Consider the following 21,342-nt stretch of genomic DNA (forward strand, 5'->3'; position numbering starts at 1 on the left):
TAATAAACGAAACAATCTTCACTCATGAAATGTATATTGATTATGGGTATTCATATTCATGTCGTGTCATTAACCACAGCAGTCCTGTACAAAGTTTGATGCAAATATATGCAGTGGCAATCACCATGCAAAGTTCTCAGCGTGCAAATATACTCCCTCGGCCCCAGTCCCCTTATTTGATCCGCGCTCTTCGCTGACTGTAGCTACCGTGTTCCTGACATTACTAACCAGTCCCAAGGGCCCACAGACTGCGACACCGGTCTCGCCCCTGGCATGATTTAGCAAATCCCAGAGCATGGGCTTCAATACCGGCCGCCCAGATGTAAAGCCAGAGGCTGGTATTGGCACGGAGGTGTTCGCTGCGTCTTGAGGTATAGATGAAGAAGTGACATTCTTCTTATCCTCTAACCCGACAATAGGATCAGGAAGCACGTCAATACTAGAGGAACCAATACCACTACAACAGCACGGCCCTTCGATATTCTTGCATGGGCAACCAATCTTCTTCTCTGATGGCCCTGATGGCTCTGCGTCACAGGTAACAAAGAAGCGTATCTCAGCTTCGATACCGGCGTCTATGAGTGATTCCATTGCTTGCTGTAATTCATTGGCGACCCACTCTGTGCATGAGAAAGTTCGGATCACCCAAACAAAGACTAAACGCCGGACAGGAAGCTTTTGAGTCTTCACTCTCTGCGCAATATCGAGGAGGATAGATAATGTGAATGTAACACCCGTGGACCCAGATATCAGGAGGACGGTGTCAAAGGCCGCGAAATCAGACTGAGATCCTCCGTATGGTCCACCGAGGAGGGAGAGGTGTTGCCCTGCAATTTGAACAGTTCGGGTATCCTCAGTCTTTTCTATTAGATTAGTCGAGGAGGATTTGGCGGAGTGAATTAGTCGCCGAGTAAAACCACGGTGGGCTCGTAGGAGGAAGACGAGATCATTGTTGTGGGATGAAGGAGTTGATAAAATGGTAGCTGGGTGTGACTGTCCGAGTCCCAGCTTCGGAATTGACAGGAAGATGTGCTGGCCTGGACTCCACTTTTTGATACGGGGGGATGCAATGCGAATTCTTGTGACGTCGCCGGGAAGCTCAGTTATGGTAGCCTTTGCCGGCTTCGCGTTGACGTATGTGTAGATGATAGTTCGAATCATACGGTCGAGTATGAAGAGGCCGACACCGATCCAAGCGTATATCCTACTACGGATCAGTAATTGAACGGAATTGTTGTGAGGAAATACATACCGTGAGCTCAAAGCAGTGGATGGCAAGTGATAGAAAATAGCCACAACAAGGCCAATAAACGTGATGATATGTTGTGCAACGAATATTTCATAACGCCAGTTGCGGATGGGCGCAGTTGCAGACAAGACTAGCCAGACAAGAATCATCCAAGTCGCAAAGCCTATTCACTGTCAGTCTAAATTCAATGCAGAATTGGAGTTGCTTTCTATACCTGTAGGAATGCAGCTATCGGTATCAAATTCAAGCTTCATCACACCATATTTATGCCATCCATATGTTTGCACAGCGCCGTGAATGGTGGCAGTCAACAGCATGACTCGAGCCACCCAACGATGCAGAATCTGCAGGCGCTCATATGAGACACCCACAGCATATCCAATCAAATTCCGCTTTCCGGCAAGAAGCAGAACCAGTGGGAATTGGGCAATTGTCAGCCAGCCGGCCCGAATGCTCTGAGCTTGCCAATACTGTGCACCGGGATAATCCCATTCATAGAACTGCAATCCCATGATATACCCAAAATAACCCAAAATAAGTACAATGGATCCAATAGTCGGGATCCGCAGCCATGAGTTTGTAAAAGTGAGTTGGTGATAGGAGATTTCCCGTATCACCGCTGTACAGCCCGCCAATGCGGAAGTGACTCGATTAGAAGGACTCGAAGGCCGGGCACGATTCGCTGCCGCAGCACGCAATCTATATCAGCGAGTCAGTCGATGGATCCTTTTATAGCATATTTAGCAGTAACCAACCGTAATTTTAGGGTAGCCCATTGTGTCCAGTGAGCTATACCGACGAGCACGATCACAATGACAATGCCGTACCAAAAGGCACGGGCTATAGCATAATCTGTCTGCTGAAGGGTCGAGTCATCCAACAGGGCGGATAGGAAATCCGACGCCACGGTATAATTTGACATGTCCAGTCCCTCATCTGTCAGGTCGGGACCCCCCGACATGCCTGAGTCCATATTCATGTCCATCGTGGTGCGACGAGATGAATGAGACAGGAACGCGAAAATATTCTCTGATCGGAAGATCCATCGATTAAGAATAGATTTTAACTCAGAGGACTGATACGAGTGCCGGTGGGTCCCTTGGCCTGTCGGATATTGAAGCTTGACACGATCAAGCCTTCTCCGCCGTTTCGGGTCTAGTTTTGAGCACATTTGCGGGAGTTTACGAATTGACCTACCACAACCAAGAACAAGCACGCGGAGACACGGAATCCGACGCTTAGAAGCATCTTCAGGCTTCGAAATCGAGATTCACCTGATGCTGCCCCTCTAATCTGCTCAGTCTCCACGTGTCGCGTTATTCTGCCGCAAGGGATGACTTCGGGATCCCCGTTTTTTTCTCCAATTCTGATTTTCACTAACTCCACATCGAGCATGCTCATCGTTCATCCCGTCTAGCCCCTTGATAAAAATCGGACTTGGTCTCTTTCGCAATGGACATGTCGACGGCCACCACCACCACCACCTCCAGCATGACGATGTCTTCCACATCCGAGAGCATGGGCGTGTCCGATATGGCATTCAACACCGACAACCTCTCTGCAATTCTTTTCTCCCAGTCGTGGATGCCAACTACCACTGCGGGCTACGTGGGCTCATGGTTCTTTCTCTTCTTCTTGTCCGTGATATGGCGGGCCTCAGCTGCGATGCTTTCCAAGCTAGACGCGTTCTGGGCGGCGAAGAATGCAAGGTACTCAATTTTGATCAATGGTGGTCAAGATCAACCCACACAAGCGGATCTTGTGTCGGCATGGCGGCTTTCGGTCAATCTGCCTCGAGCGGCACTACGAATGGTTCACCAAGGTATCGCATATTTACTGTAAGCCAATGTTCCCTCTGGAACTTCATTGATGACATATTGCTTACTGGTTTGTTCAGCATGATTGCAGTGATGACCATGAATGTCGGGTTTTTCTTCGCGGTGCTTGTCGGTTACTTCTTTGGAGAACTGGTGTTTGGTCGTGTGTCACGGTCTGATTAAAGGCAAATAATATCTCCTACCTAGTGTATATATAAGCGTTCTCTACTTTTAGCGATGCATGAACACGACTTGAATCACGGTATTTTGCTGAACATTGAAATCACCATCATATTCTCGGTCTGAAATCCAGAAATCATGCCCAAGTACATTATCTCACAATCTACTCCAGTACAGTACATTTGAACCCTCAATTTTTCCATATCGAACAATCTCGGAGTGTGAACTTCAGTACGATATTCAACCCGCCTGGTAGATAGCCGGCCCAGCAACGATATGCGGATTGATCAGACTGAGATTGAACGGACTCACAACCGGGTCCGAGTCAGTAATCGCAATAAACATCGTCCCATTGACCGCCGGATCACCCTGATACGTCTGCAAATTCGGTTGAATAGTATGTCCACGCGTTCCATTAACCTTCAGCGGCGTGTACGTGATATTGAGCTGCGAAACCCATATCACGTACTTGGGTATCTTTGCCTTGGAGGTAGTGACATAACTGTTGTTTGGCCCAACAGCTTTCCCCGGACTCTCCCACTGCAATGCGACCTGACGACCTGGGTAAGAGAGTGGGGCGACATTGTCAGTGCTGACTGTAGCACCGCAGTCCCGACCCGAGGGCGAGGCTCTTTTCCTTCTACCGCCTTTCACTACATTCGTGCCTGCGCTGAGAGTAACATTTTGAGCCGTGGATGCGTTGTTACCACCACTTGTCCCACTGGACAAACTAGGTTGATTGAGGATTCTCAGGGCGGGAAAGTTCTGCCATACAAGCCGAGTCTGGTTCATCGGGCACCAGCTAATATATGGTGCAAGCAGTGTCCATGCCCATGACTGTGGGATGCCGACTTCAAACCATTCCGGCATGGGGAAGAGGCCCTCAAACTGGCGGAAGATCAACTGCTGGCGTGCCTCGGTTGAGATGGATTGAGTGAGTAGTGTGGCTGCTTCGCGCGAGTCAAGATGTGCTAGGAACCCATATACACCGGCTTCGCCAAATCGGGTCAGCTTCTGAGCGAAGTCGATGAATTCGGGCACGGTGGTGTATGGGTAGATGTATGCACATTGCTGTGGAGCTTTAGCACCGAGCATGTTACTGATCAAGGTTGCATGGCCGACTTCTTGTTGGGCCATGAATGCGATCAGATCTCGGTCCTTGGACGTCAGCCCAGCGGCTTTGAAATCATTCAATGAAAACCGCCTCAACGCATCTTGGAACAGATCCAGTTCAATCCACTCTTGATACAATGCGAGGGCCTGTGCTTGATTGTTAGACCTTTTGCAAAGCAATTGGGAGGGTATAGATCGCGGAACATACCAAGGATTCATAATCAAAGTCACTCTTGGCGTTGTACACCGGGATTGACCCGTTGGTTCCAATGCCTCCGGCCGGGTCAAAAGGTGCCGGCTCGGCATTGTGAAGTTTCCCGTCACTTGGGTAAGTCGTTGCACTGTGCGCAACGCTACCGGGGGGTATACCAGTTCCAATGGATGAAGCTGTAATTGCACCAGTAACGGTCGCGGTTCCGTTGTATGCGGAATGCGGCAGGCTAGTTGGATGAGACCGGGTAGGTGGCGCCGAGATTGAAGCACTCGATGAGGTTTCCCTAGCCACTATTTCATTCGGTAATGCAGATGCTAAGGTCAACAGGCCCAGCAGGCCCAACGCAAGAGAGTCCCGAATCATTGTCAAGAGTATTCTCAGCGTTTGGTTTCACACAGAATATGGAGAAATCTTGGAAATTAAATAGAAATGTGTCTGGGGTCGTACGGCCAAGAACTTGCGGGCATGTGCAACTCATGTCCTATATAACTCGAGCAAACAATAGCTTTGACTGACGCAACTAATGGTTTACAGATCCGGTTTCCTCCCATGCTCTCGCGCAGAACATCAGGGTTATTACAACTGAAGTCAGTGTCCGGTCATGATTAAGACCTCACGGGATATACTCCGAGTCGCTCAAAGGGTTGTGTCAGCAAGTTCAAAGTTCGGTAGGTCAATGCATTTGGTGACTGGTTGCGAGCGGTTCTGTAGGAATTTGCATGTTTAGCGAAGTGATATTTGCTTTGTTGCCAGAAGTCATCTGAAAAACATCGGCATATTACACAACCAAAAGTTAAATGTATCTGGAAGGCGTTAAAATACTAATTATAGCTTTTTAATATTCACCGCTGCCATACGCTCGACGCTCGAGTCAATAATGACGGCTTATCTCGGCGATGACGTCGTAGCTTATCCATGGACCAGAGCAGAAGCAATGCCATGTCCTAGGTCCGGAATAGCCCGGCTTTCAAATTGACCAGCGGTTAGAGTAGTTTGAACAAAGCAGGAAGCATAACTTCGTGGAATGATGCTAGGAAAAACATCACGTGTCCGGCGCATTCGAAGGCCGATATCAGTCTGATAAACTTTGGGTCCTCCCCCGCTGGTTCGATCCTCATTCTACATAACCAATGTCCAAATCAACGTTTTCGAGCGCAATCCTCGAATGCAAAGATCGACACACGTGGCAATGCTTAGTAGCAAAGCAAGGTATGCCTCAAAGCCAGTGGATTCTCGGTGGAGCCAGTGCAGATCGCAAGTGGAGAATGACGAGACCACCAGTGCGGGGATAAGGATAAGGCCGAGGGGATTAGAAATACCGCCAGTCTGCCACATTGACTCACTCTTTGCCCACATCTTTCAACACCAGTCAATCTTGGCAAAGGAATCAGCAAAATGTCGCACCTACAAGCATCGGAGTTGTTCTCAGTCAAAGACCGAGTAGTGGTGATCACCGGAGGAGGTAGTGGTAAGTACCAACACTCTTTTCAAACCACAAGAGTCACGCCGCTGACACGACTCATCAGGCCTGGGCCGCATCATCACCCGTGCACTAGCAGTCAACGGAGTCTCGAAGATCTTCATCCTCGGCCGACGCGAAGACGCTCTCCGTGAAACGGCCGCGCAGGCTCCGGAGGGCATTGTCATCCCCGTCCAGTGCGATGTAACCTCCAAAGACTCCCTTGAAGCAGCGTACCAAAAGATCACAGCACAAACTACCCACGTCGATATCTTGTTCGCAAACAGCGGAATCATGGGTCCGACGATGCGTTCGCCTCAGCCCAAAGCAGATGGGTCCTTTCCTTCCATCACGGAGGTCCGGGATGAGCTATATAATATCCCCATGGGGGAGTTTACCAACGTGATGAATGTCAATGTAACGGGCGCTTATTATACTGTTCTGGCGTTCCTTCCTCTTCTTGAGGCTGCGAATAAGAGACGGGCGGCGCCGCAGCAGGGTGTTCTGTCCCCTCCGACGGCACAGGTGGTCATCACTGGTTCCCTTGCAGGATTCCATCGGAGGCCGCCATTCAGTTATGCGTATAATACGTCCAAGGCTGCCGTGCATCATCTTGTTAAGATGCTTTCTACGAGTTTCACCCCGTACAATATCCGCTTCAATGGGATCTCCCCTGGTTTGTACCACTCGGAGATGGCTGAGCATGTCTTCGAGACTCAAGGCGTCAAGGGTCCGGGAATCTCGGATGGTTCATTCCCGAAAGAAATGATTCCGTTGACGAGGGGTGGAGCGGAACAGGATATGGCTGGGTTGGTTGTTTGGATGGCGAGTGCCTCGGGTGGTTACTTAAATGGTAATATTGTTGTTACCGATGGTGGCCGACTCTCTGTTGCACCCGCTACGTATTGATCTACAATGAATGCCGGGCCGGTTGATCAATTTTACATAGATGTGATAGATAACTTCTAAATTAGATTGGTTGAATCGAGATGGGCTCTTGCAGTGCTCGATGTAATTGACATGAAACTGGGTATCAATGGCACTGGTGAGTATGTATCAGATAGTCGCCGTCAGTCGCGAGACTAGGTAATCCCCCGCGGTGATATCGGCATATTTTTTTTCTATCTGCATACCTTCACCGTATGTCCCCGGGAGTGCCTCGATCAGTTTATTATTGTTAGGATTGCAGAAGTACGCGATGCTATATCGGGAGGGATACGAGTCGGACTCGTCAGCATCCTCGCCCGCGGGCATGGGTGGCTGGATTACTCGATGGCGAGTACTGCGGATGGTATCGTTGGACCACCGAGCTAGCAGATCTCCAGCGTTGACAACGATAGTATCGGCAATAGGAGTTGCATCCACAAACGTGCCCTTCGGGCTGCGCACCTGCAAACCACCATGCCGATCTTGAAACAACAATGTGACCGAGCCATAATCACTGTGCTCGCCCGCCCGAACTTGATTGGGGTTGTCTTTGAAGACCTCCTTCCGGACAGGCGGATAATGCAGCAGACGCAGATTATTGTCGCCTTCATCGACGAAGCCATCAAAGAAATGCTCAGGCAGATTCATGCCAAGAGCAATCGCACTCATTATTTGTCGGTGTAGAGTCTTGCATGTTTCGAAGAACGACAACATTGTTTCCTTAAATTCCTTGCCTTCGTCATCGAGATGGTCCGGCCAGTGATTCGGCAAGCCTTCAACACCTTCCCGACCGATCTCCAGCGTCTCCTTTAGATCCGGTGCGGAGCCGCGGAGTGTACCAATCCCCTCTGTTTCTTCGAGGGGGGCGAGCTTCTCCCGCCCGGTTGCGATGTAACCACGGTTCGACTGTGGGGTAGTCCAGCCAAGACTGTCCTTCTGACTTTGAGATCGACTGAAAAAGCGGGACGATGAGGCAAAGACTCGGGATATGACGGATGGTGGGATTCCATGAGCCTTGAGGTACAGAAATCCAGAGGTCTTGAAGGCGTTGGTAATGGAGAGAGCGACCGCATGCTTATCGGACGGGGTCCCCGAGAAGAAAGGGCCGAAATCGATAAGCTGAAATCAAATGAGCTTTATTGAGGACTATTCCAAGCAAAGCTATCGGGGGACTTTACAGGTATCACCAAGTCGTCTTTCTCGACGGCGGTGGAGGCTGGGTGGATCTCTTGGGCGGCGTTGGCCATATTGGATCAGAACCCTGTTATGTTTCACAATTTCTGGTTCAAATGAAATTGTACAGAGAGGGAATAAGCTTCTTAAGAGTATTGATAAGTAGGGGAAAGACAATGAAGAGGGGAAGCAAGATAAGAATGTGGAGATAAGCTCTATGCGCTCGGACCGACATCTAATACATCTACCTCTTTATCATAGAGACCTTGGCTTCAGGTTCCCTACAGTACTTTGAGATCACAATGACATATGCCTATGTATCTTCGTCCATTGGTTCACGTGGGCTCAGTACATCTTGATAAAACGTCCACTTGATGGCCCCCCACATCTGATTAGCCAGCTCCACATAGAGTTCATGATACTGGCAAATCTAATCGGGGGTCTTATCCTTCTTATCAAAAAATGATATTCGATAGCGGACGGGATTTCCGCGTTGATTTTTGTTTGGCTTGGTTTATAATTTTCTTATTTAGTATTCTTGGACTTGATGTCAAAAGGTATAGACCGGTCTCCACCTGTCCGACCAAGCATTCAACAGCCCCTTGTAGGTGGTTGGTAATCAGTCAATCCCACGGAATATCCTCGAACATATTCGAACATGTTCGATGGAGACATCGAAGAACTTCAACTTCCTCTTTCGGGATGATATGGCATTACGTTGCGCGCACTAGCCGACGATTTCAATAATGGGGCGGTCATTAAGTTACAGTCCGGCTTCGCCCCCAAGAGGAAGCGGCTGTCAAGCTTAACCTCATCAATGCGGCTAAGCGTCCCCAGTTGGGGCCGTTCTTCCCGTGCATGATGAGCGACTAGCTTCAGAACCCTTTCCGAATCAACAAATCACGGACAATATTGAAGTCCGAAAGTATTACAAACCAGCTCTATATTAGTGATCCAAGGTTTGTTTTGTGGTTAATCCGACCCCCACCGGACTTTGTTGGGGCCACATTTCTGTTCCTGGACCTCGGTCACATTATCTAAGCTGCAGATCTGAAGTACAAATTGCCCCTCCTCCCTCACTTCTCGGTTCATTCTTTCCACCAAAATATACCATTCTCGACCATCTCAAGCTTTTCAGATCTTTCAATTTCTTCTCAATCATTCAAAATGGTCTACCACGCTTCCGTTCTGTACCCCAACGAGGATGACATCACCTTCGATGAGACCTACTACCTGCAGACCCACATGCCTCTTGTTGACAAGGTCTGGAAGAAGCACGGTCTGATCAGCTGGAAGATCATCAAGTACAGCACCTCCCTCGACGGCTCCAAGTCCCAATTCTACCTCTCTGCCAACCTTGAGTTTGAGAGCGAGGAGGCTGCTACCAACGCCCTCAAGGACCCTGAGTGTGGCTCCATCTTTGCCGATATCCCCAACTTCACCAACAAGAAGCCCATTACCATTGCTGGTAACCAACTTTAAGCGCCAATTTGTCTTGTAAGCTCACTTCCTGGCTGGGAATACTTGGCGGTAAATTAATTGTGGGCAGGCAAGACGTCAAAGGCGGAAATCAGAAGGATTAATGTTATGCGAGGAATTGCTGGGCGATACCTTATTTGCTTTATTTTAATCCAGCAAATTACAATGTACCAATCAAGCTTGTGAAAATCAGCCAAGTTGTAGTGTTGCAGAGTTTCAACCCATGCCATCGTAAAGAATCCAGTAGCATATGAAAAGGATCCAGAGTCAGCACTTTCCGATAAACAATCTTATCGACTCGAGCCTCTATCGCAACCAACACTTAGATAGGATACACAATCTAATCATATCTACCTAATCAGCGTTAATCGCATATGTTTATCGGTTTATCGGTCTATCAGGTCTATCAACCCCGCATCTGCGGGTCTTATCACCCTTCATTAATACTCCGCATCTGATCCCCCAATCCTCTCCAAACAACAGCTTCCATCATGGCAACCAAGCTCGTTGTCGACATCCACACTCATGTCTACCCACCGTCGTACATGGCGATGCTTCGCGCACGCAAAACAGTCCCCTACGTCCACGATCCAGCCGAAGGTGAACCCCGTCTAATCATCCTATCATCAGATGATGACCCAGCCACTCCCCTCGATCAACGAGGCCGTCCAGTCGACACCTCCTACTCAGATATAAACGTCAAGCTAGCTTTTATGGAGAAGCACGGCATCCACTGCAGCGTGATCTCACTCGCAAATCCCTGGCTAGATTTCGTCCCTAGTCCTGAAGCACAGGAATGGGCCGAGCGAATCAACAATGATCTCGACTCGACCTGTGCACAGGTGAACCAGACCTCTGACCCAGAAGGAACTAAGTCTGCAACGGAGAAACAAACTCTCTTCGCATTCGGTGCTCTGCCACTAAGTGCGCCACCCAGTGTCGTCGTTAACGAGATCAAAAGGCTAAGCACCCTGCCCAACATCCGGGGTGTGATCATGGGCACATCAGGATTGGGCAAGGGACTCGATGATCCCGCATTGGATCCCATTTGGAAAGCGTTGGAAGAAACACAATTGCTCCTTTTCCTGCACCCGCACTACGGTCTACCAGATGAGGCGTTTGGGGGTCCTGAGGCCATTACTCGTTACGGACATGTTCTCCCGCTTGCGCTGGGCTTTCCACTGGAGACTACTATTGCCGTGACGCGGATGTTGCTGAGTGGGGTGTTTGATCGGTTCCCGCAGCTGAGGGTGCTGCTCGCTCATTCTGGTGGGACTCTTCCGTTCCTGGCGGGTAGGATTGAAAGCTGCATCATGCATGAGCGGAAGTTTGTTGTTAATGGCGGTGATGAGCCGGGGCCGCAGCGTAGTATCTGGGATGTTTTGCAAACAAATATATATCTTGATGCGGTTATCTACGGCTCTGCGGGTTTGCAGGCGGCTGTTGCGGCTGGAAGTCATGATCGTCTTATGTTTGGTGAGATTTATTCCGGTATTGGTTTTGCATTGAACTTGGGCTAAAATCTGATAGGTACCGATCATCCGTTTTTCCCACCTCTGCAGGATGAAGATGAGAAGTGGCCTAGCGTTACTACGAACTATAAGGCTATTCGGAGCTGCTTTGGGGATGAGCAGGCAGATTCAATTGGCATGGTTCTAGGGAGTAACGCAAATCGTGTTCTGAAGCTGGGACTTGAGTAAAATAAATGCTACACGCTTTCATTCTGCTGTATATAGCATGTGGGTAAAAGACACAACTGCATCATTTCGGTTCCCTCCAACCCCATTCTTGTCCTTCCTGCCTTCCACGTAATTATAACCCAATATATATGAGACCTAACAAAGAATATCTCGATTCCAATCTATCCTCTTTCCGGGATGGAGCTTAACAGATCCCAGCCAACAAGGCGCCATAGCTCTTCAGTAAACCATTCAGGGAACTCCTGTCGAGCGGGTGATCGGCCATTACTATTCAAAGCCGGCGGCGTTACAGGACGAACCAGCCCCTCTCGAAAAAGCGGGTCTTCGCCCCCAAAGACTGCTTGCATAAGAGTTTTCTGTAGCCGTTTCTTCGTGTTTTGAATAAAACGGAGGTGCATAATCTCCGTTCCAGGAATCTGGGGGCTCAAAACTCGGTCGAGGAATTGGACAAGGTGTTCCGCTTCGAGTTGTGCCAGCTTGTGCGTCACTCCCTCCTCTTTCATGGCCCGAATGCCCTGTGGAGCCTCCAAGTCTGGACAACTGTCTGATGGCAATGGGTGGTTTTCGAAGACAAACAGTGCAAGCATTTTCCCCAGGCGCTCTATCGCAATGAAAAGAAGCCCCTCCATCACCTCCTGATCTTCGCTTCGTGCCAAATCGAGGGACATTGCCATTGTGCATAGCAGGTCGAGCAGAAGTCGTTGAGCTGCATTCTTCTCAGTCTCTAGCTTATCGCCTTTTGAAAACATAGGGGCTTTTTTCTTTCGGCTGTTTCTTTGACCTTTGGCTTTCGTTTTGTTGCCATTTGAAGTTTCTCGAAGAATCGCGCTTGAATGGTTGCGTGTTGGTGCCGTACAAATCTGAGTGAGGGCACCCATTGTTGATTCAAATAGACACACAAGGTAGTAGATAATCTGGCCCTTGCAATAATCTTCTTCCTGTGTCCCCACCACCTTGTGCAGAGCTTTGTGGACCAAATTGAATGATAGTTCTGCAGCTTTGGTAACGGCAACCAGATTTGGCTTTGGGACCTGTTGACTGGAAGGGATTTTCCATTGATTTTCTGGGGTATTGAGTCGAATCATAGCTTCCAAAATCTCTGTCTCCGTTATCTTACACAAGGTCACGGCATTGGTCGTAAGTGGTCTGCTGTTATGCCTCTTTTGGAGAGCACGTTGGACGGTGTATAGTTGTCTCATGAGTTTCGGAGCTACTCTATGGTCAGTATTGACTGCTCTCATGCCGTGGGCAGAAGATTTGAAAAGAACCATTTGCATTATCAGGATTCTCATCATCCTCATTGTCGGTGGTTTGGGCCTTTTGAGTTTGTGAGTTGCGCGATTGAGTCTTCTTTCTTGGTGGGCGCAAACTCTTCAGGCTCTCTGATGAGGGGACTTTCCGTTTGTTCGATGGAGAAAAGCTATTGCCCGCATTTTGACTCTCTTTGATTTTAGACCGGAGATCCTGAGTACGTTGTTCCAACTCGAAGACTTTGTTGAGTAGCTTCACTTGCTCTGTCTCTGATTCTTTGTATGCCTTTTGCCAGAAGGCGACACTGTCAAAGAATTTGTCCGGTGACTCGACCTGCATACCATTTCGGATAAAGTGACGAATATCCAGGATATAGTCTGACGAAATACGCATTGTGAAAATTAGCTTCTGGTAATGGGTATCACAACTTGGGCGTGTACTCACCTTTGACTTCTTTCTCCGGGGGCTTATGTTTCACAATAGCGATTGCAAAGGCCAAATGGGTTTTGCTTGGAGCAATAACTCCTGAGAATCCTGATTTCTCCATTTCAGGAATTAGACAGCTTGGTTAATTAAGATGGGTTCGGTGTTGTACAAGTCAAGTCACGGCTACCATATGCTCTCAAATTTCTGCCAGATTTCCTTCCGACTCCAGTCTCCTGTGCTTGACATGAATTTGATGATAGGGATATGGTTGTATTGATCGCCGAGGTCAGAGTCATATTTCGCCAAACCTGAGGACTCGATTTGAATACTCGGAATTGTCAACGTATGCCAACGATCCTCCATGCTCACGATATATATCTACAAATCGAATTATAAGTTGAGTCTATCACGATATATATGCGATCATGGCAGTAGATGCCAGGTCCACGCATTATATCTAAATATGCCAGGTAAAGGTGCTGTTCTCAAATGTAAACAGAAACATCAAAGCAATCGAGAGATGAAGAGACTAGATCTAGGGCATGACGCCACCGCCTGAGCCGCAACTCACCAAATTTCCCCGAAACCCTCAACCGTCAACTCCAACTCTCCAACCTCCACTCCAAAATATCTCAACCGCCTGAAAGGGACTCACCCCCTCCCTTTATATCAATCACAATTCTCGGGCGCAGTCTCTAAAGATCTACAACACGAATAAACTTCCCGTTTGCCTCTGATAACACGCCAAAATGTCATCAGACGACCTCAAGGCGCACGCCGCCTCAGATCAAGATTTCTACGCCCTCCTCGATGTCTCCCCAGCAGCAACCTTATCCGAAATCAAGCGCCAATACCGTCGCACAGCCCTAAAATACCACCCAGACAAGATCTCCAATCCAACCCCAGCAGACATCGACAAGTTCCACACTCTCCAAATTGCCCACGATGTCCTTACAGACCCAGACGTAAAACAGCTCTACGACAATGCGCGCGAAGCCCGGCTGCGCAAGCAGCGCGAGCGCGATATGCTAGACTCGGCCCGGCGGTCAATGGTCGAAGATCTGGAAAAGCGCGAACGAGCAGGCGCCGCGGCGCAACGAGGAGTCAAACGGTCATGGATGGAGGAGAATGATGCCGAGGCGAAGCTTGCAGCGGAGATTGAGCGCATTGCACAGGATGGGCGGCGGCGAAGGAAAGAGGCGCAGGAGAAGTTGCAGCGGGAGTTGGATGAAGAGCAAAAGGTTATTGAGCGGGAAGAGGAAGAGAAGAGGAAGGCCGCTGATCGGAGTAGTCAGCGGGTGGACCGGTCGCAGGAGACGAATGTTTCGGAGCTGGAAAGGTCCGTTAAAGTGCGATGGGTGCGGGAGGGACGGGGGATGGAGTTGGAGGCTGAGGGGTTGAGGTCGCTTTTTGCGCCGTTTGGGGCTGTTGAGGCTGTTGTCATACTCAAGGATAAGAGGAAAAAGGTGGAGGGGAAGAAGGGGAAGGTCACTTTGGCTACTGGCATGATCGTTTTCACTTCTATTGTCAGTGCCCATGCGGCTGTGCTTGATGGCGAGAAGAAGATCCGTTCTGCGGATGGTGACTGGGCTATTATCGATTCGGTGAGTTGGGCATCGGGTGATGGGCCGAACCTGGGAGCAGCTGCTGGCTCGGTTCCGTCTAAGGCGCAGGCTTCTGACCCATCGACCTCGACCACCGATACCAGCAAATCGGCTGCAGCTCCGGCCTTCAACTTCCCGGGGTTGAACTCGGCGCCCAATTCGAGCAAAGCACCATCGTTTGGTTCATTTGGATCTGCGGCTGCTTCTATGAAGCCGAAAGCATCCCCATTCAATGCATCTGCGAGGCCGGCCGGCATGCCTAGTTTTCAAGACGAAATTCTCATGAAGATGAAGGCTGCGCAGCGTGAGAAGGAACGCAAAGCTCTAGAAGAGGAACTTGCACGGGAAGATGAAGCTGCGGATGCTGCTGAGGCTTCAACCAAGGCCAATGGAGCTTGAGAGTTCATTTATGTGCATAGGCTTCTTTTTGTTTTTTTATATAGATTTCCGGCTCATTTAAGATACCCCCACCAATGTTAGGCCGAATAGAGATACGAGCTGTTTGATGGATTATTACTATGACAAGTACGGCCTAATGCCCCGAATACCAGGTGCAATCCGTAGATTTACAACTTTGGAAGGCGGGCTATGCGGTTCATTGCTGAAGTAGGATAATGAAGTGGGATATATTGACTATTTACATGGCTTTTACAGTCTTTTATACTATACAAGGATTATTCAGGATCGGATGCGGTTCTATTCCGCTCGTCGGTGCGCTTGCTCCTCCTCTTCCTCGAGCTGCTCCACGAAGTCGCGCGCCCTTTCACCGTCAGTATCGACAGGCCGTGCAGTCGCCTTCCGCACACCCCCAGTCTGAATGTGTTCCCTTAACCAGGACGGAACAAAAGCCTGTAGCTTCACTTCCACGGGCTGGTCTAGCTCGCTAGTCCACGAGAGCTTGAATTCGCTTCCGGGGGTATACTGCGTTCCTTCCCCAGTGAGAGCAATATCCGTCATCATCTCAAGACGGCACAAAGCAAGGCCAATATTGCCAACGCTATTCAGGAACTTGCCAGCGCTCCGGCCTCGGCGACCACCGGCTTTCATGATGTTTGTTCCAACAGGTGGCGATGGAATCTCGGCAGAGGGTTCAAATACTGGGCCATCTGCGGTGCTCATCTCTTGGGTATACAGTTGTACGGGAAGGATGCGTTTCCGTACTACACCGGTATGGTGGGTGCGAATCGTCAGCTCCTGGCCAACGTAGCATCCCTTGCGGAAATCAATAGCACGCGCCATATCCATGTTGCACTCCATCGGCAAGGCCGATTCGCGAATGATCTCCGATTGGCCTTCTGGAACACCATTCAGGATCCTCCGCACGGTATATGCATCGAGTCCGACCTGTGATCCCGCAAGCTCTGATTCATCCGGAAAATGGGTGCGCAGGTCCTCCGAGCCGGGTGTTATAATACGAGAGCCGAATCCAGGAGCGCGAGTATCAATGCATCCAATAATATCGGATGAGTGGGTAAAAGGAGATGTTGCCGTCGAATCCGATTCTAGGTTGTATGCGGCCCACCGCGGCTGCTCGTGGTTCTTCCAGGACGACCAGACGGTGCGCTCTCCGTCTTCGAGGGCACGGAGCTTCAGCTTTGCACGCAGCTTGTGTTTCTTCAAATGCTTGAGCAAAATCGGCACTTCGCTTTTGTCCACCTCAACCAGCCATTCGAGTTCGTTGCCATTTGGCATTGGGACAGGGTAGATGAATGCATCGTTCAAAATGCGGCCTTGAGAGTTGAGGAAGGCTGTGTAGGTTCCTGTGCGTCGGACTGGCTTGTTTGGGTCATTGGCCACTAGCATGTTCTGTGTCATCAGGCCTTGAAGGAAGGTTGCACTATCGATACCGGTGATGGAGATGAGGCCTCGGTTCGTGAGTTGAGCGTACCCGGCATCTGGGGGGAGAGCTGCATTGTTGGCGATTCCAGCTTTGGAAGCTGTTGTTGAGAATAACCGGCTGCGTCCCAGGCAGCGGTTGCATATTGAAAGATGGGGGCGCATCATGTTTGCACAACTAGGAGTGTAAAGCGGGACCAATATGAATCGATGTATTTCATTTGACCCGCGGAGAATGACGTTGAGCGGTGGGCATTGGCAGAATCGCGCGTTGGATCGATCAACACCGTCATCTCGCTTCGACAGCCCATTCTGCTGCAAAGGTCCTCATTCGAAAGGATCACATTGAAATAGTTCGGTCTAGCCCATGGTCGACATCTGCTAGCTGCATAAAAGAGGCTTATGAGCAATCTTCACGATGCAAATACTTTAGTGCAAAGTTCGGGCCGCACCTATGCGAACTATACCGCTACTTTGTGCAAGTCTAGAACCACGATCGATCTGAGAAGCGCCTCTCGAAGGATCCAGGCTACACTTGAATGATAATTCAGACTGATCTGCAGAGGTCTAGAACCCTCGGCCTTAAAGTCTTTTGCATCGGTCTAGAACCAGGCTAGTTTCACCCGGGTGTTTCCCCCACATTTTGCTCTGGCAGAGAATACAATACCGCTTTTTGCCTGCACCTGCAGGAAGCTTGGCCCCAAGGCCATTGCCGTCTAGATCAATGAGCTTTTCGGCGCAAACATTTAAATCTCAAGCACTCTCATGTCATTTTAATTTATTCTTTTGAAAAATGGAAAATCCAACTTGAATGACGCCCCATCAAACCTTGTTCAGAATGGCATTGACTTCGCATGGGATTGAAACTACTATGAGGCTGCCTGGGAATCCAAGTTGGAGAGACGAACAGTTCAAATATGCTCCAAACTCTTTGACCTGCCAATCTTTCTGCTTCACCGAATCAAAAGTGTCGCCTTCGGAAAGTCATCTATACAGGCCCTTCTTTCAAGCTCCTCCTTTATCCCATGACCCGAGTCTTATGCTTCACCTTCCACCTACCTCCTGCTATCTGAATGATAATAGCTCCTCCATAATGACGGGTCCCAACAATGAAACAGACCGCAAGAATCCACGATCTTCGCATGACTCTGGATACCATGCCTATCGCGCAAGCACGCCGCCCTTTACGCCTTATACTGAGGACACTCCTCCCGCGGACGAGAGACTTCAGCCGGTGAATGAAGAATTTCATGATGCGAAATATAAGAATCTCCATAGTGGCCGGGATTTGAAAAAGATGTAGGATTTCACCATTCAACAAATCTCTCATTTCGCGGAATGTCGTTTTGACTATTTGATGTTCCTTCCCTAGTGATCCTTGTGGGCCCTTTCAATGCAAATGGATAAATTGTCGATATCCTGGCTTATTCGCGCGGAAGGCTGTGTTAATGCGCCATATTGAAACTCAGCATGTTACTCCGCGGTCATTCGAGTGTCCGGACAAGAAGTGTGAGAGGTCTTTCAACAGGAAGGATAATATGGAAGAGCACTGGCGGCGTGTTCATTAGCGGACCTTTCGCCCCATCAGAAGTCTGCGTTACTAGCTCATTGATTCTTGTCATCTTAGTTCTTATAATTGAATTTTCATACTTTGGCTGTGATTGGGAATGACATGATTGTCCATGTTGAGATACCACGATGGCCAGGAGTTTCAAGCTTGAGCTTTACAAATAAACATTTTCTCGACAAAATGTGTCAGGATTGGTGTATCTGGGTCTAATAATCACAAATGGCTCTCAGGCCAGTAGAACAATGCATAGTCGAAAATGGAAAACAGTTATTTGCCACCCTTGGCTGCACTTTGCAAATACCCCAAAAGAAACGCCTTGTGATTTGGTGATGCAATGCGATTGGGGACCATATCGGTCTCGGAGGGAGTACCATGACGTGAGGGAGATTCACCGCTGCTGGGGAAATGACGGGAGGAAAGTGGGCTTACCAGCCCTGAGACTGCTGCAGCATGGTGGTCTGGTTGAGCAGCGGATGTGGGAGATGGAGAAAGACCAGGTTTGCCGAACAGAGACAAGAGAGCCTCCTTCTGGGCACTTGTCTGGCTGGGTCGACGATCAAAGTTGCTGTGAGGAGCCACCGTCTGTGTATGTGTCTGCGTCTGTGTCTGCGTCTGTGTCTGCGTCTGTGTCTGTGTCTGTACACCCAGGGCCGGACTTCTGCGGTCAACACTTTCAGTCTTCGTGGTCTTGACCATTAACTCCTCATGGCCTGTCCTCTCAGAACGCCGCAAGATCTGTGGCTGGAAAGGCTTTATTGGCTCGGGAGCTTGCGGTTGCGGAGCAGGAGACTGACGCGGAGGCTGAGTTGTCTGCATGTTGAGTCCGGAGATGGATGCATCACGCTTCGACGACTGTGGCCGTGGCAAAATTGTAATGGGAGATGAGAGCTGTTGTGTCTGATGCTGATCTCGTCGGCTGAAGTTGTTCTTCCGACTAGGTCCATTCGGTCCCTTCCTGGGTGCTGGCTTGGAAATAGCCTCGAACTGTGGCATGTTCAAGGGCCCAGAGACAGTGGCCGCAGCCTGACCCTGTTTGTATGTACCGGGTCCTCGCTGCGGGTTCGGGCTTGCCTGCTGGTGGGCTCGCTGGAGGATTTGGATCTCAGCAGGTGCGGCTGGAGCTTGGGGCACAGGATTGCCTGACAGCTCTACCGGCGGAGGAGCAGGTGAAGTGGCCGGTCCCTTAAATAGATTCAAAAGACTGTCTTGGTGTTGTGACGTCTTCCGCACCTTGACAAGGCCCTGCTCGGGAGCGGCAAGGGTGGCAAGTTGAGGGTTTTTCGGGCTTTGGGAGGCTTCGTTTTTGAAGACATCCAGTAATGCAAGTGAGTGACTATTAAGCGTTGGTGGAGGCAGCTTACTTGCCGGCGGCACTCTTGCCCCCATAGTCCGGGGTGGTTGGGCCTGCTGGGAAAATTGAGGATCCCCGGTCTGCTGGAACGGAGCCATGCCTTGTCTTTGGGATGCCGAGGCATGGGCTTGAAACGCAGGGTGGCGGTTCTGATAGCTCGGGGTATGCATTGGATGAATTTGTTGAACAGCGGGGGACCCAGAAAGTTCTGGGTGGCCCACAGGGGGAAATGAGCATGTTGCATGTTTGTCTGTGGCGGACCGTGATAAAAGGGTTGCGCCGATGTCTGCTGCATGAAATTTGTTGGGGCCATGTTCTGTTGCTGCTGGGGGAATCCGGGGAAGAAGTTGGGCGCCAAGTGAGGTGCATGCGCCATAGGCAATGTTGTTGGGGCAGTGGCAGCATTCTGAACTTGAGTAACAGCTTCGTGGGAGCCCTGTCGCAACAACTCAAGCAAAGCATTTGATTTGGACTGGTCTACCGCTGCAGGTTGTGCGGGCTGGGCGGCTTGAACCTGTGCTGGCGTTGGTACAGTTCCATTGATATTTAGAAGTCGCTTGAGATGAGACGAGACATCTTCAACAGAGGTCACTTCAGGCAGATCGCTCGGAACACCATGTGCAGCGGCAGACGGAAACATCGAATCGCTTGTTTGGAACCCACTTTCGTCGATTGAAGTGTAACCTTCATTCTGAGAGGAAGCGGCACCACCTTGAGCCTTGGACATATGTTTCTTCTGCTGCGAGATCCATTTCTTCAGCGGGTGCAGGAAGGGCGCAACCATGTAAAACTTGTTGGCATTGGCCACCGCTAGCCCATCATCTTGTTTATTCTTCTTGAGTGTCGGCAATTCTGATAGCTTGTACCATTCAATCTTGCTGATTTCTTTGCGCGTCCGTGGTTCAAAATGAGTATCGCGAGGAACGCCACGGAAAACATAAAGTCGCATGTGTTGCTCGCGCATGGAGATCTCGATATGCTTGACAGCATCGTCGTTTTCCACCAGATTGGCATTGCGCACGTCAAAACCAGTTTCCTCGTAGACTTCACGGATGGCGCAATCCAAATCCTTCTCGCCTTTATTGATCTTTCCTCGCGGGAAACTCCAGTTGGCACCCTTCTTCCAGCCTTTAACTAATACAACTTCATCCATATCCTGGTTCAACAGAATCGCTCCACGCACTGGCACGCGGGTTTTGTAGGCCAGGAACTCTGAGAAGGCGGTTTGGTGATGGTAATGGGACCATTGGGACATAAGAGGGCAGTGTTGGAAAATGCGAAGAGCGAAAGCTTTCAGAGAGAGGCTCGGTAGCGCAGGATCAAGTGGGCGAATGAAATCTTCATAGAACCATTGTGCCTCTTCGACTTGAAAACAGATTCGCTCCACGGATTCGAGCTCCTCACGGGGTAGGTTGATAATGAAGCGGACACATAAGTCATCCAGCCCTGTTGCGGCGCGACGGCCCTCAGTTAGTCACAAATAAGGTAGGCCGATATAGGCGAAAATCTCACAGTCTTCTAGTTGCATCTTTGTTTCGGTCATACTGGGCAACGAAGCTTAGCATCTCAGCACAGACAACCGAAACTAGGTGTTTTGCTTTTGTCGCGAACGCGACAGGTGTCAAGGATCAACGGGAAGATTGCTGATAAACCGTGAGACGGGTGGAGGTGTGAAGATTTAAAGTGAAAGGCGTTGAATACCACAGTGAGGGCAGTAGGAAGCCAGATTCACCGAGATGGGGGGGGAGCTTGGGTGGAAAGCGGAACTGAGAACGGCCCAAGTGACGACGGCTGAGTCAGGCGGTGGCGCCCAGGTGTTCGGGGGCGGATACTGCCGGTGTTGAAGTATGGATACTCGGAACAATGTGTCTTATGATCTTGTCAATATATGGGAAGATTTTCGCTTTCTCCCAATATCAGAGATGGCTGCTCTTATTTGGATCTACTATGATGGGTACTTGCAAATCATGCCCACCTAATTGGATCTGTACTC

The 21,342-nt window shown here is 49.7% G+C and overlaps 12 protein-coding genes across 12 annotated transcripts; 6 read left to right on the top strand and 6 right to left on the bottom strand.

The window, feature by feature from the left end:
• Positions 1-120: 120 nt before the first annotated feature.
• On the bottom strand, positions 121-2,234 carry N7484_009431 (ferric reductase family protein; the record flags this gene model as incomplete). The annotated part of the gene is made up of 4 exons (XM_057119818.1): positions 121-1,204; positions 1,253-1,412; positions 1,464-1,948; positions 2,005-2,234. The coding sequence occupies 4 exons, from the start codon at positions 2,232-2,234 to the stop codon at positions 121-123; spliced, it is 1,959 nt and encodes a 652-aa protein (XP_056969373.1).
• A 467-nt stretch (positions 2,235-2,701) lies between these two features.
• N7484_009432 (copper transporter family protein) lies at positions 2,702-3,249 on the top strand (the record flags this gene model as incomplete). Its single annotated transcript, XM_057119819.1, has 2 exons — positions 2,702-3,087; positions 3,147-3,249. The coding sequence occupies 2 exons, from the start codon at positions 2,702-2,704 to the stop codon at positions 3,247-3,249; spliced, it is 489 nt and encodes a 162-aa protein (XP_056969374.1).
• A 237-nt stretch (positions 3,250-3,486) lies between these two features.
• Positions 3,487-4,936, bottom strand: N7484_009433 (ferritin-like domain-containing protein; the record flags this gene model as incomplete). The annotated part of the gene is made up of 2 exons (XM_057119820.1): positions 3,487-4,506; positions 4,568-4,936. The coding sequence occupies 2 exons, from the start codon at positions 4,934-4,936 to the stop codon at positions 3,487-3,489; spliced, it is 1,389 nt and encodes a 462-aa protein (XP_056969375.1).
• A 1,032-nt stretch (positions 4,937-5,968) lies between these two features.
• Positions 5,969-6,941, top strand: N7484_009434 (SDR family NAD(P)-dependent oxidoreductase; the record flags this gene model as incomplete). The annotated part of the gene is made up of 2 exons (XM_057119821.1): positions 5,969-6,041; positions 6,100-6,941. The coding sequence occupies 2 exons, from the start codon at positions 5,969-5,971 to the stop codon at positions 6,939-6,941; spliced, it is 915 nt and encodes a 304-aa protein (XP_056969376.1).
• Positions 6,942-7,088: 147 nt separating this feature from the next.
• N7484_009435 (isopenicillin N synthase family dioxygenase) lies at positions 7,089-8,206 on the bottom strand (the record flags this gene model as incomplete). The annotated part of the gene is made up of 2 exons (XM_057119822.1): positions 7,089-8,078; positions 8,138-8,206. 2 exons carry the CDS (start codon positions 8,204-8,206, stop codon positions 7,089-7,091), a joined length of 1,059 nt encoding a protein of 352 aa, XP_056969377.1.
• Positions 8,207-9,299: 1,093 nt separating this feature from the next.
• N7484_009436 (uncharacterized protein) lies at positions 9,300-9,614 on the top strand (the record flags this gene model as incomplete). Its single annotated transcript, XM_057119823.1, has 1 exon — positions 9,300-9,614. The coding sequence occupies one exon, from the start codon at positions 9,300-9,302 to the stop codon at positions 9,612-9,614; it is 315 nt and encodes a 104-aa protein (XP_056969378.1).
• Positions 9,615-10,102: 488 nt separating this feature from the next.
• On the top strand, positions 10,103-11,311 carry N7484_009437 (amidohydrolase family protein; the record flags this gene model as incomplete). Its single annotated transcript, XM_057119824.1, has 2 exons — positions 10,103-11,087; positions 11,142-11,311. The coding sequence occupies 2 exons, from the start codon at positions 10,103-10,105 to the stop codon at positions 11,309-11,311; spliced, it is 1,155 nt and encodes a 384-aa protein (XP_056969379.1).
• A 161-nt stretch (positions 11,312-11,472) lies between these two features.
• Positions 11,473-13,109, bottom strand: N7484_009438 (uncharacterized protein; the record flags this gene model as incomplete). Its single annotated transcript, XM_057119825.1, has 3 exons — positions 11,473-12,524; positions 12,580-12,939; positions 13,007-13,109. 3 exons carry the CDS (start codon positions 13,107-13,109, stop codon positions 11,473-11,475), a joined length of 1,515 nt encoding a protein of 504 aa, XP_056969380.1.
• A 628-nt stretch (positions 13,110-13,737) lies between these two features.
• Positions 13,738-14,991, top strand: N7484_009439 (putative cell cycle control protein (Cwf23); the record flags this gene model as incomplete). The annotated part of the gene is made up of 1 exon (XM_057119826.1): positions 13,738-14,991. The coding sequence occupies one exon, from the start codon at positions 13,738-13,740 to the stop codon at positions 14,989-14,991; it is 1,254 nt and encodes a 417-aa protein (XP_056969381.1).
• A 297-nt stretch (positions 14,992-15,288) lies between these two features.
• N7484_009440 (YgfZ/GcvT domain-containing protein) lies at positions 15,289-16,596 on the bottom strand (the record flags this gene model as incomplete). Its single annotated transcript, XM_057119827.1, has 1 exon — positions 15,289-16,596. One exon carries the CDS (start codon positions 16,594-16,596, stop codon positions 15,289-15,291), a length of 1,308 nt encoding a protein of 435 aa, XP_056969382.1.
• A 925-nt stretch (positions 16,597-17,521) lies between these two features.
• Positions 17,522-17,731, top strand: N7484_009441 (uncharacterized protein; the record flags this gene model as incomplete). The annotated part of the gene is made up of 1 exon (XM_057119828.1): positions 17,522-17,731. The coding sequence occupies one exon, from the start codon at positions 17,522-17,524 to the stop codon at positions 17,729-17,731; it is 210 nt and encodes a 69-aa protein (XP_056969383.1).
• A 534-nt stretch (positions 17,732-18,265) lies between these two features.
• Positions 18,266-20,985, bottom strand: N7484_009442 (decapping enzyme complex catalytic subunit DCP2; the record flags this gene model as incomplete). Its single annotated transcript, XM_057119829.1, has 3 exons — positions 20,862-20,985; positions 19,611-20,795; positions 18,266-19,557 (listed from the first exon to the last, which is right to left on the bottom strand). Exons 1-3 carry the CDS (start codon positions 20,890-20,892, stop codon positions 18,266-18,268), a joined length of 2,508 nt encoding a protein of 835 aa, XP_056969384.1. The 5' UTR covers positions 20,893-20,985.
• Between the last annotated feature and the right edge of the window lie 357 nt (positions 20,986-21,342).

This window comes from Penicillium longicatenatum, assembly GCF_028827895.1.
Source record: "Penicillium longicatenatum strain IBT 33135 chromosome Unknown contig_6_segment0_segment0, whole genome shotgun sequence".
In the NCBI taxonomy this organism is placed as follows: Eukaryota; Fungi; Ascomycota; class Eurotiomycetes; order Eurotiales; family Aspergillaceae; genus Penicillium; species Penicillium longicatenatum.